The sequence below is a fragment of the Ovis canadensis genome, chromosome 15 (assembly GCF_042477335.2).
Source record: "Ovis canadensis isolate MfBH-ARS-UI-01 breed Bighorn chromosome 15, ARS-UI_OviCan_v2, whole genome shotgun sequence".
NCBI lineage: Eukaryota > Metazoa > Chordata > Mammalia > Artiodactyla > Bovidae > Ovis > Ovis canadensis.
In genome coordinates this window covers 52,725,557-52,746,321 of record NC_091259.1, presented here as the reverse complement: position 1 = coordinate 52,746,321, position 20,765 = coordinate 52,725,557, and the positions used below count along the sequence as shown (strand labels likewise).

The following is a 20,765-nucleotide window of genomic DNA, read 5'->3' as shown; positions in this document are numbered from 1 at the left end:
TCATAACTTTCCTTCCAAGGAGTAAACGTCTTTTAATTTCATGGCTGCAGTCACCATCTGCAGTGATTTTGGAGCCCCCAAAAATAAAGTCTGACACTGTTTGCACTGTTTCTCCATCTATTTCCCATGAAGTGATGGGACCAGATGCCATAATCTTCGTTTTCTGAATGTTGAGCTTTAAGCCAACTTTTTTGCTCTCCTCTTTCACTTTCATCAAGAGGCTTTTTAGTTCCTCTTCACTTTCTGCCATAAGGGTGGTGTCATCTGCATATCTGAGGTTGTTGATATTTCTCCTGGCAGTCTTGATTCCAGCTTGTGCTTCTTCCAGCCCAGCGTTTTTCATGATGTACTCTGCATAGAACTTAAATAAGCAGGGTGACAATATACAGCTTTGACGTACTCCTTTTCCTATTTGGAACCAGTCTGTTGTTCCATGTCCAGTTCTAACTATTGCTTCCTGACCTTCATACAGGTTTCTCAAGATGCAGGTCAGGTGGTCTGGTATTCCCATCTCTTTCAAAATTTTCCACAGTTTAGTATTACTTGACCTTAAATAACAAAGTAAACTTATAATCAATATTTAGCTTTAAGATAATTCATTATTTGTACTTTCAGTAACTACCAGTTGAAAGTACACAAAAATCTGATAAAAAGAAATGATTAGTTCAGAATTGACAGAAACCTTAAAGATTACTTGTTTTTATTTGAAGTAAATTGTTTCATACTCACTTGAGAATGTAATAATGACCTCTGGTGCTTTTGAATTCATATTTGAATCTCTAAAATCTTCAGAGACTTATCCCTAAAGACAAGCAATAATGAAAGATAGGATGGCTGCTATATAACAATGACTCTGAATTTATTTCTATAAATGAACAAATTCTTATTTCAAGAGGTAAGACTTTGCTTTGTGAATTAAGTACTCTGTTGTACTGAGTTTCATTTACCGTTTGAGAATATTTTACCCTAAAGTTGCATCTGTACTCACAAGCTCGGGCAGAGGTAATCCAGCAGTCAGCTAGCAAGTAACATTAGCTGAATTAGCCAAAGTTCCTATAGTATATTTAGTGCGTATAAACAGGCATAATTCAAGGTACTAGGATTCATCATTTTCCACCCATAAGATCAGAAGTCCACATGGTCTTTTGACACCATCTACACTTGGCACTCAGTCATTAAACCAATAGATTGAGTAGCTTTGAGATGCTTTGCAGATTTACTGTTTGTAAATGTCTTGTGGAAAGATTTCCTTTGTTTATTGCTCTGCAGACTTTAACTGACAGGCAACCAGAGACTTTGGACAAAGTCAGCAAAACGAATCCAGAAAATCTGGAGATGATTTTCAACCTGGCCACTCACTAGATGAAGCTGGGTAAACTTCCTTTCAGGCTGCAATTGTATTCAGCTGTATATCATGTTGAAAATAACATTATTTTGTTTCACAGTACTCCACGGGCAAAGGAGCCTGGTGGGCTATAGTCCATGGGGCTGCAAAGAGTTGGACATGTCTAAGTGACTGAGCACAAGGCAGACCTCATCCAAACTTCAATTTGAAATTTCTCTCTATTTCTTCTATTGTATTTCTCCTTTCCAAAACATGGTCTTGTTTTACTGATAGAAAATGTAAATATTGTGACTAAATAGGCACCTTGTTTATACATTAGCTGTCAGAAAGTGGAAAGGTAATTTGTTATCTATCCTTATCCAAGAGATATGACTTCATCTCAAGTATTGTTTAATTTCATTTAGAGTGTAGTTTCTAAAGGAATGTACTGGTTTCAAACTACCTGAGATCCACATTTTGATTCTACCACTTGCTGTATAAACTTAGGTAAGTTTCTTAACATTATCAAAGTCAGTTTCTTCTTCTAAAAATAAAAGTACTTAATATCATTTCATGCAAACTAAAAATAGAACAATATATAAAACTCTTAATATTATGCCCATCATTAAGCATTTCATAAATATTAGCTATTGATTTCCCTTAACATAATCCGATATGTATTTATACATTTTAATCTTTGTTATACTGATCATTCCTTTTTGCTCTTCTCATGCCTTAATTTTTTAAATATTTAGCTTTAAAGTCTCAAGAACATTTTATCAGTATTAAATATAGAGGGAAAAATCTACATTATTTGAAGCTGTTTTTTTTAAGTGTTTTTACTAAAAACAATTTTTTAAATAGAGAAGACAAACATGTATAAAATGTAGAATCTAAAGTTAAAAAATCCAAACTTAGCTTGAATAATTTGCTTATAATAGCTTCTATATGTATTCATGAAAATAGAACCATTGAATTTACAATTTCTTTAATGCAGTGTTTCATCATAGGTTCACTTTGGTAGCAGCCACCTTATTTTATGGATTCCCTGGGGCATGGGAACCACACTGCAATGACAGGGTTCATTTTACTGGGCTTAACAAACGACCCAGTCCTTCAAATCATCCTCTTCACGATCATCCTCTGTATCTACCTGGTGACCATATGTGGGAATCTCAGCACAATCATTCTTATCAGAATCTCATCTCAGCTCCATCATCCTATGTATTTTTTCTTGAGCCACTTGGCCCTTGCTGATGTGGGCTATTCATCTTCTGTTACACCCAATATGCTTGTAAACTTCCTGGTGGAGACAAATACCATCTCCTACCCTGGCTGTGCCATCCAGCTTGGTTCCGCTGTTTTCTTCGGGTCAACTGAGTGCATCCTTCTGGCTGCCATGGCATATGATCGCTTCACAGCAATCTGCAGCCCACTGCTTTATTCCACCAAAATGTCCACACAAGTCTGTGTCCAGTTACTCACAGTGGCTTACATAGGTGGTTTTTTCGATGCTTCCTCCTTTACTATTTCCTTCTATTTTTTACTTTTCTGTGGACCAAATCAAGTCAATCATTTTTTCTGCGATTTTGCTCCTTTGGTTGAGCTCTCCTGTTCTGACGTCAGTATCCCTGCAGTTGTCCCCTCATTTACGGCTGGCTCCATCATTGTGGTCACAGCAGTTGTCATAGCTGTATCCTACGTCTACATCCTCATCACCATCCTGAGGATGCACTCCACCGAGGGGCGCCACAAGGCCTTCTCCACCTGCACGTCCCACCTCACAGCAGTCACTCTGTTCTATGGGACCATCACGTTCATTTACGTGATGCCCAAGTCCAGCTACTCAACTGACCAGAACAAGGTGGTGTCTGTGTTCTACATGGTGGTGATCCCCATGTTGAACCCCCTCATCTACAGCCTCAGGAACAATGAGATTAAGGGGGCTCTGAAGAGAAAGCTTGCTAGAAAAATATTTTCTTAGTGAAGTTTGTTGTTTTGTAGGAATTAATATAATAAAATACCATAAATATAATAATAAAAAGAAACTGAGTAGTTGTGCTCTAAATATAATGGTCCATATGTAATTAGCCAATGTGGAGCTTCTTGGTGAAGGTAGAAGATGGATTTTCTGAAACCAAATTATTAATCAGAGGCTAATAGTAAGTTCTCTTTAATAAAGCAAAATTGAAGTTATCATAACAAACATATTTGTTCCTATGTAAAAAACACTTGATATGCTAAAAATTCTTTCAAAATTGTATTCATACCTTTTCAAAAGACATTCTTTGCTGTAAGTTAGGGGTTTTGTACTTTCAAACCTCTCAGACTATGTCCATCTTCAGCAGCAGCTTACCCTGAAATAAGCATGATAATTAGAGTAATGACTAAATACATTCTGTGGGGAGATGACCAAATAGAACCAGACAGTAAAACTGCTGGAGACTTTCTTCTTGCAGAAAGTTTATCTTCTAGCAGTGGGACTTTTGGACCCATAAATTCTGGTCTGTGTTCTTGATCTCTGGCGCCAGCCTAGTCATAGAGGACCCATTAAAGAAAAGGATGAGATACCCCTGTCCAAACCAACTGTGAATTCTTTCAGGTCAAAACAGGTGACTTCTCTGTATAAGATAAGCAGGGTTTCTGAATTCCTAGGGAGTAAGTAGGCAAGCTCTTTAATTCCTAGGGAGTGTTCATAGTCAGATGCACATCCTACTAAGAAAGCTTGAGCAAACTAGACTATATTTCCCCTGTGAAATTTATCTGTATATACTGATGACTATCATATTTATTTCTCTTTCCCTGTCTTCTAAACCTTCAGATAGAAATATTTTTGTTTGTTGACTCTCAAGCACAAATTATCTGAAACTAAACTAATTATATCCTTATACCTCCAACTTGCTCCCCTCCAGTGCTCCATACCTCAATAAGTAGCACCATCATTCAATAAACATATTGATTGATTCAGAAACCTGAATTGATTTCTTTTTTTCACCTTCAAACATCTACATTTAACTACCAAGTCTTTATATTCTGAGTCCTACATTTTTCTATTTCTCTTTACTTTTACTGTCAGCAGCTCTATTTCCAGCAATCAATTTATACATTTTACAATAATACTTCTGAGATTGCTAATTTTACGTGTTAATTTGAGTGACCAGTTGTTTGGTCAAACACCAATCCAGATGTTGCCATGAAGGTATTTTTATATATGGTTAAAGGAGATCAGTCCTGGGTGTTCTTTGGAAGGAATGATGCTAAAGCTGAAACTTCAGTACTTTGGCCACCTCATGAGAAGAGTTGACTCATTGGAAAAGACTCTGATGCTGGGAGGGATTGGGGGCAGAAGGAGAAGGGGACGACAGAGGATGAGATGGCTGGATGGCATCACCAACTCAATGGACGTGAGTCTGAGTGAACTCTGGGAGTTGGTGATGGACAGGGAGGCCTGGCGTGCTGCAATTCATGGGGTCGCAAGGAGTCGGACACAACTGAGCGACTGAACTGAACTGAATATTTATATCAATAGACTTGAGTAAAGTAGATTATCCTCCATTATGTGGATGTCCTTTGTTTAATCAGTTGAACGCCTTAAGAGGGAAAAAACTGAGCTCTCTTGGAAAAGAGGGACTCTGTTTTCAGTCTGTCTTTGATTTCAAGACTATGCCTTCTACTCTTATGAGAATTTCCAGTCTGTTGGACTGCCTGTTGATTTAGGAATTGACAGTTTCCACAATAATGTAAGCTAACTCCTTAAAATAAATCATTTTAATCTATCTGTCTACCTATCTATCATCTACCTACTAAAGGCAAAAAAAAAAAAATCTTGAATGTGGCCCATTTTATTTTTCTTTCTTATTACTCCTCTCTCGGTTCTCAAACACTCAAACCCTAGAAATAAATAAATTAGTCTTTTAAATCCTTAAGCAAGTCCATATTATTTTCTGCCTCAGGACCCTCTCACATGCAGTAACTCTACCTGAATGCATTTTTTTCCCCTCATCAGGGTAATACCCACTTAAACCATAGGCACCAACCTAAGTGTTTTTCTCATTCTTTTTGGAAATCTTCTTGAGACTTCAGACCAAATAAGTACACCTATTATCTCCCCATAGAAACCTGCATATTTTCTTCAGAATGCTCAGTGCACTTGCAGTTACAGATTAAGCATATATTTTCTCCAAAATATTGGAAGTTGTATATAGACATTCCAATGTTTTTCTCCTTTCCCCATGCATCTAATTTCCACCCAATTCTTGGAACATCTTCTTCACTCGCTCAGTCGTGTCTGACTCTTTGCAACCCCATGGACTGTAGCCCACCAGGCTTCTTTGTCCATGGGATTCTCCAGGCAGGAATACTGGAGTGGGTTGCCATTTCCTTCTCCAAGGGATCTTCCCGACCCAGGGATCGAACCCAGGTCTCCCATATTACAGGTAGACGCTTTAACCTCTGAGCCACAAGGGAAGTCCATAACAAGCATAAATGCACATTCCAAATGAAAAAATAAAAATGAACGGATGGTTGAATAAAGGTTTTGCTCTAGCATGAACCACTGACTATGTTGCCTTTTAATCTGTTGAATGTCAGCCTGATTCAAGTGACTGAATGTTTGCCTCTGATCTTGTTAAAACTCTGACAGGTTTTTACACAATCCCTTGCTCACCACAATTATGTCACTGCCTTGACAATGTTTAACTCATTTTGGCAACTAGAATCCCAGGCTAGTTTAGTGAAATTTTTGTAGCCAACCTCTGCTGAATAATGTCTCCCTTATGTCTCCTCATGGTAGGAGAGTTAGAAAATGTAGAAGTCAAATGTTAGTAATAGTAGCAGTGGCAAAAGTATTAGCAAAGGAACTAACAGTATGAGACTATTTACTACCTTCCAGTTACTGTTCCCAGTGATTTAGAAGCATTAACCCAATTAATCCTCAGAACAACAAACTTTTTTTCCCCAATGTGTGTTTTACAGAGGATGTTACTGATGCATATAAAGATTAAGCAAAAGCTCAAAGTCATGAATATTCTCTTATTAATCTGATTTCTCTTAAGGCACATACTCTCTCTGGAGGGGCAGAATGAGGGGCTCTTTGAAAATATTTCACCACTAGAGGATTCTCATTTGACTGACACATTTCATTCTAGCCAGCTCTCTGTCCAAAGTAAGTGTGCAAACTTCTATAGCTGGATATGTTAAGCTAACTTGTATTAGACCAAATTTCTAGCACAAAATAAGAAGGTATATATGGCTGCACCATGCAGCATGTGGGACCTTAGTCCCCTGCCCAGGGATTAAACACATGCTTCCTGCATTGGAAGCACGGACTGCTAGGAAAGTCCCAGAAAGTGGATAAACATTGATAAATGTTTGAAGGCATAGACTTCAGGTTCTGTTGAAAATGAAGCTCTATTCCCCTTAGGTCCTCCCTCTTATTGCTAAAAATAATCCTGGATGCTAGAGCGTAGGGAGACTGTAAAAAGGACAAAGAAGAAGGAAGACTCTAGGACTTTGAGACTTGAGGAACAACACAGTTTCAGTCCCTGTTTCCGTATTGCTTCTGTATACCCTGGAGAGGGTGTTGCCTCCCCAAACTGCCAAGAGACACAGACGAAAAAAGCTCCAAGAAAATCCTATTCCTTTTAGTCCGAGAACAGGGAAAAGAGTGGCCTCAAGAGAACAGAAAACCTTCTGGTAATACGTTCCCCACTCTACTTAAACACTGATGGAAAAATCATACCTGCCTCCCTACCCTCAGTGTCAGTGGGGCCAAGAAGGGAAACTGACCTTCATCCTACCCACTATCTGATTACCTTGCCAGGGCATGGTCAGTGGGGCACAGGAGAGAAATGAGCCTCCCCTGTCATTTGGCAGCAATGAGACTTAAGGAGGGAGTGTGAGGTGGGGCTAATAGTCCTCTTCTCATCTATATCCACTCCTACTTGTAAAGGGGAGCCCAGTGACGAGATGAGCTTCTACCCTGCTGCAACTACAAAGCAGTGTGAACCAGCTCTCTACTTCCCTGGGGACAATCGGGCTCAACAAGGTGATAGATAGTCTAACCATCAACAAGGTGATGCTTAGATAGTCAGCATCAGATCACTACTGGGGAAAAGACAGCAGGGCAGTGAGAGGACCTGAGCCTACACCTTACTCGTATGCAAGGAGGCAGGGGAAGTCAGCACTGCATTTTTGCCAGAGCTGTGCCAGTGGTGCTCAGCAGGAAGCTGTACACATGCATACACCCCTAGTAGTTGCAGTGACACCTAAACAAGGGGACTTCCTCCTAAAAAGGATTGAATATGACCCAGAGTCTCATAATATCCTAAATGTTTATGATACAATAAAAAAAATCACTGTCATACCACGTTGGATTTCTGAATACAGGATATATTAAGTCACTGATTATGTCAAAAACAGTGAAGAGCTACACACTACTGTGGGAGGAAATTCAAGCACCCCAACAGGATATTTGATGCTCATCACAAACGGATCCCTAGACACTGCTCCTGGCTCTGTTTCCACCATGTCCCTCTCTTCCCCCTACACCCACATCAGACAATAGCTCTTTCTCCAAACACATGGTGATCCCTCATGCGGCTGTGCCTTTGCGAGTGGTGTTTCCTCGGTCTCCTCTGTAGCCCCTCCTGTTACTCTATTAGACCTTTACCCAGTTTTCAGGCTGTAGCTTGAATGACTTGATTCCTCATCCTCTCTTGTCACCCACATTTTCTAGATTCCACAATTCTAACTAAACTATGTCTCCTGCATTCTACTCTGTCATGTATTGGGATTTTTGCCACTGCCTCTTCCAGACCTGACCTCCACCTCCTACCACTTTTTCTATATCGAATTTACAATCAAGCTACATCTTTTCAACATGCTTTAGCTAGCCTTTGCTTATACACTAGATAATTCTGATAACTTTTAAACCTCATTGCATGCTTCAGTTATACCATCTCATATACCCTTGTGGCTATCCTGAGAGATAAGTGCTATATGAACAGTATGAAAAGGCAAAATGATAGGATACCAAAAGAGGAACTCCCCAGGTCATTAGGTGCCCAACATGCTACTGGAGATCAGTGGAGAAATAACTCCAGAAAGAATGAAGGGATGGAGCCAAAGCAAAAACAATATCCAATTGTGGATGTGACTGGTGATAGAAGCAAGATCCGATGCTGTAAAGAGCAATATTGCATAGGAACCTGGAATGTCAGGTCCATGAATCAAGGCAAATTGGAAGTGGTCAAACAAGAGATGGCAAGGGTGAATGTCAACATTCTAGGAATCAGCGAACTAAAATGGACTGGAATTTAACTCAGATGACCAGTACATCTACTACTGAGGGCAGGAATCCCTCAGAAGAAACGAAGTAGCCATCATGGTCAACAAAAGAGTCTGAAATGCAGTACTTGGATGCGATCTCAAAATGACAGAATGATCTCTATTCGTCTCCAAGGCAAACCATTCAATATCACAGTTATCCAAGTCTATGCCCCAACCAATAACACTGAAGAAACTGAAGTTGAATGGTTTTAAGAAGACCTATAAGATCTTTTAGAACTAACACCCAAAAAAGATGTCCTTTTCATTATTGGGGACTGGAATGCAAAAACAGGAAGCCAAGAAACACCTGGAGTAACAGGCAAATTTGGCCTTGGAATGCAGAATGAAGCAGGGCAAAGACTAATAGAGTTTTGCCAAGAAAATGCACTGGTCATAGCAAACACCCTCTTCCAACAACACAAGAGAAGACTCTACACATGGACGTCACCAGATGGTCAACACTGAAATCAGATTGATTATATTCTTTGCAGCCAAAGATGGAGAAGCTCTATACAGTCAACAAAAACAAGACCAGGAGCTGACTGTGGCTCAGATCATGAACTCCTTATTGCCAAATTCAGACTTAAACTGAAGAAAGTAGGGAAAACCGCTAGACCATTCAGGTATGACCTAAATCAAATCCCTTATGATTATACAGTGGAAGTGAGAAATAGATTTAAGGACCTAGATCTGATAGATAGAGTGCCTGATGAATTATGGATGGAGGTTCGTGACATTGTACAGGAGACAGGGATCAAGACCATCCCCATGGAAAAGAAATGCAAAAAAGTAAAATGGCTGTCTGGGGAGGACTTACAAATAGCTGTGAAAAGAAGAGAGGTGAAAAGCAAAGGAGAAAAGGAAAGATATAAGCATCTGAATGCAGAGTTCCAAAGAATAGCAAGAAGAGATAAGAAAGCCTTCTTCAGTGATCAATGCAAAGAAATAGAGGAAAACAACAGAATGGGAAAGACTAGAGATCTCTTCAAGAAAATTAGAGATACCAAGGGAATATTTCATGCAAAGATCGGCTCGATAAAGGACAGAAATGGTATGGACCTAACAGAAGAAGAAGATATTAAGAAGAGGTGGCAAGAATACATGGAAGAACTGTACAAAAAAGATCTTAATGACCCAGATAATCATGATGATGTGATCACTCATCTAGAGCCAGACATCCTGGAATGTGAAGTCAAGTGGGCCTTAGAAAGCATCACTACAAACAAAGCTAGTGGAGGTGATAGAATTCCAGTTGAGCTGTTTCAAATCCTAAAAGATGATGCTGTGAAAGTGCTGCACTCAATATGCCAGCAAGTTTGGAAAACTCAGCAGTGGCCACAGGACTGGAAAAGGTCAGTTTTCATTTCAATCCCAAAGAAAGGCAATGCCAAAGAATGCTCAAACTACCGCACAATTGCACTCATCTCACATAATAGTAAATTCATGCTCAAAATTCTCCGAGCCAGGCTTCAGCAATACGTGAACCATGAACTCCCTGATGTTCAAGCTGGTTTTAGAAAAGGCAGAGGAACCAGGGATCAAATTGCCAACATCTGCTGGATCCTGGAAAAAGCAAGAGAGTTCCAGAAAAACATCTATTTCTGCTTTATTGACTATGCCAAAGCCTTTGACTGTGTGGATCACAATAAACTGTGGAAAATTCTTCAAGAAGTGAGAATACCAGACCACCTAACCAGCCTCTTGAGAAACCTACATGCAGGTCAGGAAGCAACAGTTAGAACTGGATATGGAACAACAGACTGGTTCCAAATAGGAAAAGGAGTACGTCAAGGCTGTATATTGTTGCCTTGCTTATATAACTTATATGTAGAATACATCATGAGAAACGCTGGACTGGAAGAAACGCAAGCTGGAATCAAGATTGCCGGGAGAAATATCAATAACCTCATATATGCAGATGACACCACCCTTATGGCAGAAAGTGAAGAGGAACTAAAAAGCCTCTTGATGAAAGTGAAAGTGGAGAGTGAAAAAATTGGCTTAAAACTCAACATTCAGAAAACGAAGATCATGGCATCCGGTCCCATCACTTCATGGGAAATAGATGGGGAAACAGTGCAAACAGTGGCAGAATTTATTTTTTTGGGCTCCAAATTCACTGCAGATGGTGATTGCAGCCATGAAATTAAAAAACACTTACTCCTTGGAAGAAAAGTTATGACCAACCTAGATAGTATATTCAAAAGCAGAGACATTATTTTGCCGACTAAGGTCTGTCTAGTCAAGGCTATGGTTTTTCCTGTGGTCATGTATGGATGTGAGAGTTGGACTGTGAAGAAGGCTGAGCGCCAAAGAATTGATGCTTTTGAACTGTGGTGCTGGAGAAGACTCTTGAGAGTCCCTTGGACTGCAAGGAGATCCAACCAGTCCATTCTGAAGGAGATCAGCCCTGGGATTTCTTTGGAAGGAATGATGCTAAAGCTGAAACTCCAGTACTCTGGCCACCTCATGTGAAGAGTTGACTTATTGGAAAAGATTCTGATGCTGGGAGGAATTGGGGGCAGGAGGAGAAGGAGACAACAGAGGATGAGATGGCTGGATGGCATCACCGACTCGATGGACGTGAGTCTGAGTGAACTCCGGGAGATGGTGATGGACAGGGAGGCCTGGCGTGCTGCGATTCATGGGGTTGCAAAGAGTCAGACACGACTGAGCAACTGAACTGAACTGAACTGAACTGATGTTTGTAGTGAAGAAAGTATGGCCTAGAGAGTCACTTACTTTGCCAAGGTGATACAGCCAGTCAGTGTACATGTATAACACAGACACAGCAAGAGTCTGGAGAGTGTCTGGAGACCCATTTGCATGGCTAACTGGTACGAAGGCCTGCTTCACTGTAAACGCCCTAGCGCAGCATTCAAGGTCTTATCCGCAGCCTCATTTCCTGCCACTGAAACTGAGCAGGACCCAGCAGCGTTTCCCTAGGGTCAGACTTCCACCTTTTCCTCCACCTGCCTCTTGTTTGTAGAAAAACTTTAGGCTCCTAGGCCTTCCTTGAGTTTCAAAAAGCAAATTTAATCAGAGAAGTATGAAAATGCAGAAACAAGAGAGTCAAGTAAGACAAAATAATAATAGTTTATTTACAAGCATAATAAAACAGAGTCAAGGACTTTTAGTTCCTCCTCAGGAGCTACAGATATTTTTCTGAGCTTCATCCTTGAGTTGTTTTGCAAATACTAAAGCTTCCACCAGAAGGAAGAAGTTAACTGCATGCTGAGAAGCAGCACGTAGACCCAGAAGGGTTGGAATCAGAAGGCTGATGAAACATCACCTTATTACCTCACCACCTCCAATCAGAAGGTTGTACACAAGCTGATCACACACTCTGCGACCCTCTCTCTTGTCTTTAAAGAGCCTTCCCGGAACCATCAGAGTTCAGATCCTCTGAGTATGAGCTGCCCATTCTTATTGCTTGACCCCCACATTGGGCACTTGCAATCAACACCATACTTTTCTCCACCTGGTGTCAGCGTGTTGACTTTACTGCTGGCAGACTAGAAGGCTCACGTTTGGTTCAGTAATTGTCCATATATAGAACATTCCCCTGTTTCCCAAACATCATACACCCTTCATGGTTTCTACTTTGCACAAATTATTTTCTCTAACCTGCAATGCCCTTCCTTTTTGGTCAGCTAAAGGTCTAGCATTTCTAATGAATCATTAAATGGCACTTTCCTACAAACCCTAACCCCTCCCCACTCAAAAAAGGAAAAGCTTTGGAATGCTTCCCACATGCTTTCCACTAGTTTCCCACTAGGAAACTAGTCTACCTAGTTTCCCTAGTTTGGTTAGCGATTTCTCCCAAAGTCACATTCCATTTTCTTGAGACAGGGTTCTCCTCCCTTTCTTCTTCTCCTTCTGCTCCTCCTTCTGTTTCAGTTTTCCAAGTTTAACTCATATACTAGACAGGTGGAGACCAGTTTCAAAATTTTGCCTCCCCCATTAGGCAGCCTAAGTCTAGTGAGTGTAGGCTTTTGAGTAAGGTTATTTCAGTGAGTGTAGGAAAAAATGGAATTCTTTCTTCACCAGAAAGCCTCTCATGTTTATTATTTGGAGGCATTTCCTAATTCCTCTATAATTTATTTTTGGTTTATTTAAAATTTATTGTATTTATACTAAAGTAATTGGCTGCTCTCTAAATAGGTATTAAGAATCTTATCACCTAGCAATGTGAATGCTGAACGGAAGTTTTATACGTACTCTCTTAATGGAAATAACGATGGTGAAAAATCCAATAAACTTCTGAAAATGCCAGTAGATGGGGTCTAAGACGGAGAAGGCAATGGCATCCTACTCCAGTACTCTTGCCTGGAAAATCCCATGGATGGAGGAGCCTGGTGGGCTGCAGTCCATGGGGTCGATAAGAGTCAGACACGACTGAGCGACTTCATTTTCACTTTTCACTTTCATGCATTGGAGAAGGAAATGGCAACACACTCCAGTGTTCTTGCCTGGAGAATCCCAGGGATGTAGGAGCCTGGTGGGCTGCCATCTCTGGGGTCGCACAGAGTCGGACACGACTGAAGTGACTCAGAAGCAGCAGCAGCAGCAGGGTCTAAGAGGATGAGACTAGCATTTTCTCAAGTTAGAAAATTTACTGTAGAATCAAATCACACTTGAACTACAACAGCAGTCATCTACTAAGACACACATTAGACTCTCTAGGGGAGCTGTGTCAAAAAAAACAATACATCTCTATCTATACTTACAACAAGTTCTTGGCAGATCTCCCAGAAAAGGAAATCTCCAGCATATGAGGGTACATATACTCTGCATATTCTTTCTCACTAAATTTGGTTGAGAACTTTTGACTTATATGACACTTTTCTTGCATTTTGATGTGAAGTTTTGGTCTTTAACTATTTTAGTAGTACAGTAATGATGGAAGATGATGTTAAGATGACATTATCTGGATTCTTCTTGAAGGCAGATAACAATCCTGGAGGCACTGGAGACAAGATGCCTATACCATCTTTTCAGCCCCCTGTTTGTTTTTTGCAAGCATTACTCTCTTTACTGTGATGGCTTTGCCCTGAGTTTGCCATCCTAGTTTTTGTTTGAAGTTCTTCAAAGCTTCCCCAAAACTGGTTTCTGGGTTCCAACTCTACCAGGAATAGAGACTTGACAAAATTCCTAGATTATCCATGCCTGTATTTTCTTCAATATATCCCAACATGTTATTTACATCTACAGGTACATGATCATTAAAAGACAGAATATTAATTTGTGCAGAGGAATAAAACTAAAATTCCTACAATCTACAGAAGGAAAATCATTTTCTAGTCTCATAAATCATACCAATGTTTTCTTAGGCCATTCTCCCAAGTCAATAGATATAAAAGCAAAAATAAACAAATGGGACCTAATTAAACTCAAAAACTTTTGCATAGCAAAGAGAACAATAAACAAAATGAAAAGACAGCTCCTAGAATGGGAGAAAATATTTGCAAATGATACGAGTGACAAGGGCTTAATTTCCAAAATATACAAACAGCTAATACATTTCAATAACAAAAAACTAAACAGCCCAATTGAAAATGGGCAGAACACCTAAACAGACAATTATCCAAAGAATATATACAGATAACCAAAAGATACATGAAAAGATGCTCACCATCACTAATTACTAAAGAAATGCAAATCAAAACTACAATGAGGTACCACCTTGCATCAGTCAGAATGGCCATCATTAAAAAAGTCTATAAATAACAAATGTTGGAGAGGGTGTGGAGAAAAGGGAACCCTCTTTTAATGTTGGTGGGAATGTAACTCGGTGCTGCTACTATGGAAAATAGTATGGAGGTTCCTCAAAAACTAAAAATAGAGTTGCCATGTGATTCAGCAATCCCATTCCTAGGCATATACCCAGACAAAACTACAATTTGAAAACATACTTGCACTTTTATATTCATAGCAGCACTATTTACAATAGCCAAGACATGGAAACAAACTAAATATCCATTAACAGATGAATGGATAAAGAAGTTGGGTACACATACACACACATATACACAAAGAAATATAACCGAGCCACAGAAAAGAATGAAATAATGCCATTTGCAGCAACATGGATGAACCTAGAGATTATTAGACTAAGCAAAGTAAGTCAGAGAGAGAAAGACAAATGCCATATGATATCATTCACTTGTGGAATCTAAAATATGCTACAAATGAATATCTTTATGAAACATAAACAGACTCACAGACATAGAGAACAAACTTGTGGTTGCCAATTCTTCCCCAATAGGGAAGAATTGGGGGTTTGGGATTAGCAGATGCAAACTATTATATCTGGAATAGGTAAACAAAAAAGTTCTACTGCATAGCACAGGGAACTATATTCAATATTCTATGATAAAACATAATGGAAAAGAATATATATATACACACACACACACGTAGAACTGAATCACTTTGCTGTATAGTAGAAATTAACACAATATTGCAAATCAACTATCAGTTCAGTTCAGTCGTTCAGTTGTATCCGACTCTTTGTACCCCGTGAACATCAGCACGCCAGACCTCCCTGTCCATCACCAACTCCCGAGGTTCATCCAACCCATGTCCGTTGAGTCAGTGATGCCACCCAACCGTCTCATCCTCTGTTGTCCTTTCTCCTCCTGCCTTCAATCTTTCCCAACATTAGGGTCTTTTCAAATGAGTCTGCTCTTCACATCAGGTGGCCAAAATATTGGAGTTTCAGCTTCAACATCAGTCCTTCCAATGAACAACCAGGACTGATTTCCTTTAGGATGAACTGATTGGATCTCCTTGCAGTCCAAGGGACTCTCAAGAGTCTTCTCCAACACCACAGTTCAAAAGCATCAATTCTTCAGAGCTCAGCCTTCTTCACAGTCCAACTCTCACATCCATACATGACTACTGGAAAAACCACAGCCTTAACTAGACAGACCTTTGTTGGCAAAGTAATGTCTCTGCTTTTGAATATGCTATCTAAGTTGGTCATAACTTTCCTTCCAAGGAGTAAGTGTCTTTCAATTTCATGGCTGCCATCACCATCTGCAGTGATTTTGGAGCCCAGAAAAATAAAGTCAGCCACTGTTTCCATTGTTTCCCAGTCTGCCATGAAGTGATGGGACCAGATGCCATGATCTTAGTTTTCTGAATGTTGAATTTTAAGCCTGCTTTTTCATTCTCCTCTTTCACTTTCATCAAGAGGCTCTTTTAGTTCTTCTTCACTTCCTGCCATAAGGGTGATATCATCTGCATATGAGGTTATTGATATTTCTCCTGGCAATCTTGATTCCAGCTTGTGCTTCATCCAGCCCAGCGTTTCTCATGATGTACTCTGCCTATAAGTTAAATAAGTAGGATGACAATATATAGCCTTGATGTACTCCTTTTCTTATTTGGAACCAGTCTGTTGTTCCATGTCTAGTTCTAACTGTTGCTTCCTGACCTGCATATAGGTTTCTCAAGAGGTAGGTCAGGTGGTCTGGTATTCCCACTTCTTGATGAATTTTCCACAGTTTGTTGTGATCCACACAGTCAAAGGCTTTGGCATAGTCAATAAAGCAGAAATAGATATTTTTCTGGAACTCTCTTGCCTTTTTGATGATCCAGCAAATGTTGCCAATTTGACCTCTGGTTCCTCTGCCTTTTCTAAAACCAGGTTGAACATCTGGAAGTTCATGGTTCACGTATTGCTGAAGCCTGGATTAGAGAATTTTGAGCATTACTTTACTAGCATGTGAAATGAGTGTGATTGTGTGGTAGTTTGAGCATTCTTTGGCACTGCCTTTCTTTGAGATTGGAATGAAAACTGACATTTTCCAGTCCTGTGGCCACTGCTGAGTTTTCCAAATTTGCTGGCATATTGAGTACAGCACTTTAACAGCACCATCTTTAGGATTTGAAATAGCTCAGCTGGAATTCCATCACCTCCACTAGGTTTGTTCATAGTGATGCTTCCTAAGGCCCACATGACTTCACATTCCAGGATGTCTGGCTCTAGGTGAGTGATCACACCATTGTGATTACCTGGGTCGTGAAGATCTTTTTTGTACAGTTCTTCCATGTATTCTTGCCACCTCTTCTTAATATCTTCTTCTTCTGTTAGGTCCATACTATTTCTGTCCTTTATTGAGCCCATCTTTGCATGAAATGTTCCCTTGGTATCTCTAATTTTCTTGAAGAGATCTCTAGTCTTTCCCATTCTGTTGTTTTCCTCTATTTCTTTGCACTGATCGCTGAGGAAGGCTTTCCTATCTCTCCTTGCTATTCTTTACTATACTTCAATAAAATTAAAAAATCACTTTCTAGTCTTAAATTCATGAGGTATTAAATTGGAGGAAGAACAGTCTATATCGGAGTCTTACAACTCAGGTGTGGCTTTCTTCACTACTTCCTGTGATTTCATATATTGCATAATTCAGAAATAAATTTTAAGGCAATTTTTCCTTTTGAATGCCTTGTGTCCCTCTGACCTTAGACTCTTTATCATAAAAGGCAGTGTCTTCTCCATTCCTTAAGGGTGGAGCTCAGTACCATAAAAATTTTAATGAGAGTCCTCTGGCCACCAGAGACCATTTTCTTGAGACTATTGCTTTAGATACCAGAAATGTTTCTGTGACTCTAACAGCCAATGTGATGTCCTCAAAAATGTTTTTAAATCCTGATCTATCATAGGGAATTTTTGGTGATGTTTGCAGTTATAATTCTGAATAGCAACTGAAGTAATGGGAAACTCAATTAATTAAAAATAAATTGTGGGATTTAGATGATTCCCTTGGGGATATTTTCCTTCCTGCACAATATCATTTCTTTTTTCTGAAAGCTTTCTAAGCCCCACAGGATCCCTCTGTGCTATACATGGGATGGCCTGCCATGAGAAGCTATTGTCTAGGGAATCATTTAGAAGACGATAAATAGGAAGAATATTAACACACAATGCAAGTACTGTGATTTCTCTCTCAGAAGCAACTCTGCAGTAGAAGATCTTGCTGTGAAAGAAGATCCCTTTCATCTAAATCCCCTCATTAAACCCTCTTACACTGTTGGTGGGGATGCAAACTAGTTCAGCCGCTATGGAGAACAGTGTGGAGATTCCTTAAAAACTGGAAATAGAACTGCCACATGACCCAGCAATCCCACTGCTGGGTATACACACCAAGGAAACCAGAATTGAAAGGGACATGTGTACCCCAATGTTCATCGCAGCACTGTTTACAATAGCCAGGACATGGAAGCAACCTAGATGTCCATTGGCAGATGAATGGATAAGAAAGCTATGGTACATATACACAATGTAATACTACTCAGCTATTAAAATGAATGCATTTGAATCAGTTCTAATGAAGTGAATGAAACTGGAGCCTAATTATACAGAGTGAAGTAAGTAGGAAAGAAAACCGCCAATACAGTATATTAATGCATATATGTGGAATTTAGAAAGATGGTAATGATGACCCTATATCCAAGACAGCAAAAGAGACACAGATGTAAATAACAGACTTTTGGACTCTGTGGGAGAAGGCGAGGGTGGGATGATTTGAGAGAATAGCATTGAAACATGTATATTATCATATGTGAAATAGATCGCCAGTCCAGGTTCGATGCATGAGACAAGGTGCTCAGGGCCGGTGCACAGGGATGACCGTGAGGGATGGAATGGGGAGGAAGGTGGGAGGGAGGTTCTGGATGGGGAAACACATGTTCAACCATGGCTGATTCATGTGAATGCATGGCAAAAACCGCCACAATATTGTAAAGTAATTAGCCTCCAATCAAAATTTTAAAAAATTAAAAAAAATATTCCCCCTTTAATGCACTGTTATTTGTAAAATCAATTTCCTCTCTCATCAGCCTGGCCTTCAAAGTCATACACCAAACTGTACTACCTTCTGTCTAACATGCTACCACATCTTCTCTGACATCTGCTTTCAGAACCTCAACACTTGATGTAAACCAGTCAAAATATTATCTTCTGATTAATATCTGTACCTTATTCATTCTGTCTGAAAATTCCTTCCCTTGACTTTACTCATCCAAACTCTCCCCCATTTTTTAAATGTTCAGCATAAATTCTACCTCATCCAAGAAGCCCTTAATTAACTAAACCTTATGGACACAGAACCTCAAGGCTAGCAGATATGGTGTATCAGTTTAGGTAATTGTACAGAAAATAAATTGGGATTTCTTGAGTAGATAATTTGTGTCTTTCCTCAGTCTCCCTTATCAGACCAGTGAACATTTCATCAACTTGAGACCCAGCTGCTAATATATTCTTTCAAGAATTACTCTTTGATAAAAGGAATGTAACTGACTGCAAATGTCTGGGAGTATATATTTCCAGGGCATCCCATAGCCAACAAGTTAATGATATAGTTTTAAAAAATAATGGACAAAAACACCCTATTGTCACACGGTAGGAGAACTCTGCAATGCCATTCATGCTCTACTTCTCCCTGTGGTTTCAGACTAAAGCTACACTTCAGCAGAGCCCACGTGTTTATCTGGCTTCTCTTCATGGCTGTCTCACTTCTCTCTCGCCTTTCAGTTTTCCCCTGAGATCACTCCTCACTAAATCACTCACATATGAATTGCAGTTTAAGGTCCTGCTCTTGAAGAATTTGTGATAAGACAAGTCTCAATGCATACACAGGAATGAGGACTATATATACTTAAATAAGCACACCTGAAATAAAAAAAAATTTATAGGTAACCACATCAGTTTCTGATTGTTGACTCAGAGTCCTCCTCGCTGAGGAACTATAATAGTTATAACCCTTCAACATCATTGACAGTCATCTAGTCATACAGACTGAATTTCTGTGCCTAGATCTTATTGCACTTGCACCTTCTACTGCTGGGACTTCTGCTTCCCCTAAATAGCTCTTATTACTAGAGATTGATATTTATTTTTCTTATGCATCTATTCAGAGGACAGTTAGTGAATACTAAGTTCATACTATTGATTTTCTATGGATGCCTGCAATACAGTCTGCCAAAGACAGATGGGGCTTCGTGATGCTGCCACTCTGTGTCTCTCTACCCTGAATCATCAGTCTATCTTTCCTATTATCTCATCAGTTATACTTTCAAATGCAACATAACTCAGCTACAGAAATGGTAATAGGAATCACAGTGTCATTTCTGGCTTGAAAACGAAGTTATAGACACAACCACCACCCCCTACTCCTCAAATTTGAAAAAGCATTTGCATGTTACATTTTCTTTATAATACTATTAACGATCTTTCTAGGGATACTAATATAGAGCATTAATTGTTTAATTCATTCTTTTATTCAAAATTTATATCGACTGCCTCATATATCAGGCATTGTCCTAGACTAAAGGAAATACAAGTAACAAACAATCAAAGATGTCTGCCCTCATGGAATTTATTGTCCTTCATCTCCAAGACAGAAAGAGAAAAAACTATGGCCTAGCATTAAGCAAATAAGCCATAAAATTAAGATAGGAAAGAATAATTCTATAACCCTTTCAAGCAGAGTAGTCACCAATTAACTTCAAATCATTTAAACATCCTATACTAGCTTCTAGAAAGGAACAGAGAGAGAAAGATCAATAGTGAACATATAGAAAGAGAAAGCAGAGACCTAGAATATGCAAATATGGTCAGAGTGAGAATTACTTCTTTGGCCATAAAACCCATATTTTTGGATGCAGAAATATTCTATATGGATCATGAAATTTTCTTGGAATAGAAAAAAATTATTTGATAGTAATATTCTATGCTATTCATTTCAATAACTAGTTTTGAAAGCTAGAACACTTTCATGACCTTCTAAAGATTTCTTATGTCTATGTGCAGTTCTTGCTTCCCTTTGCCCCTGGCTCCAGGTAACTGTTGATCAGCTTTTTAAAATTTATTTACTTTTAATTGGAGGATAGTTGTTATAAAAGGTTGTATTGGATTCCTTTATACATTAACATAACCAGCCATAGTTATACATATGTTCCCTCCCTCTTGAACCTCCTTCCCGCCTCCCACCATATCCCAACCCTCTAGGTTGTCACAGAATACTGGATTTGAGCTCCCTGTGTTACATACCAAATTCCCACAGGCTATCAATTTTTACATATGGTAGTGTATATGTTTCCATGC

At 39.4% G+C, this 20,765-nt stretch overlaps 1 protein-coding gene across 1 annotated transcript; it reads left to right on the top strand.

The window, feature by feature from the left end:
* Positions 1-2,368: 2,368 nt before the first annotated feature.
* On the top strand, positions 2,369-3,308 carry LOC138420482 (olfactory receptor 5P6). The gene has a single exon (XM_069553714.1). The coding sequence runs from the start codon at positions 2,397-2,399 to the stop codon at positions 3,306-3,308; it is 912 nt and encodes a 303-aa protein (XP_069409815.1). The 5' UTR covers positions 2,369-2,396.
* Positions 3,309-20,765: the final 17,457 nt, after the last annotated feature.

Excerpts from the sequence above, each read along its gene's own strand:
- LOC138420482 (XM_069553714.1), top strand. The coding sequence starts at position 2,397 with ATGACAGGGTTCATTTTACTGGGCTTAACAAACGACCCAGTCCTTCAA.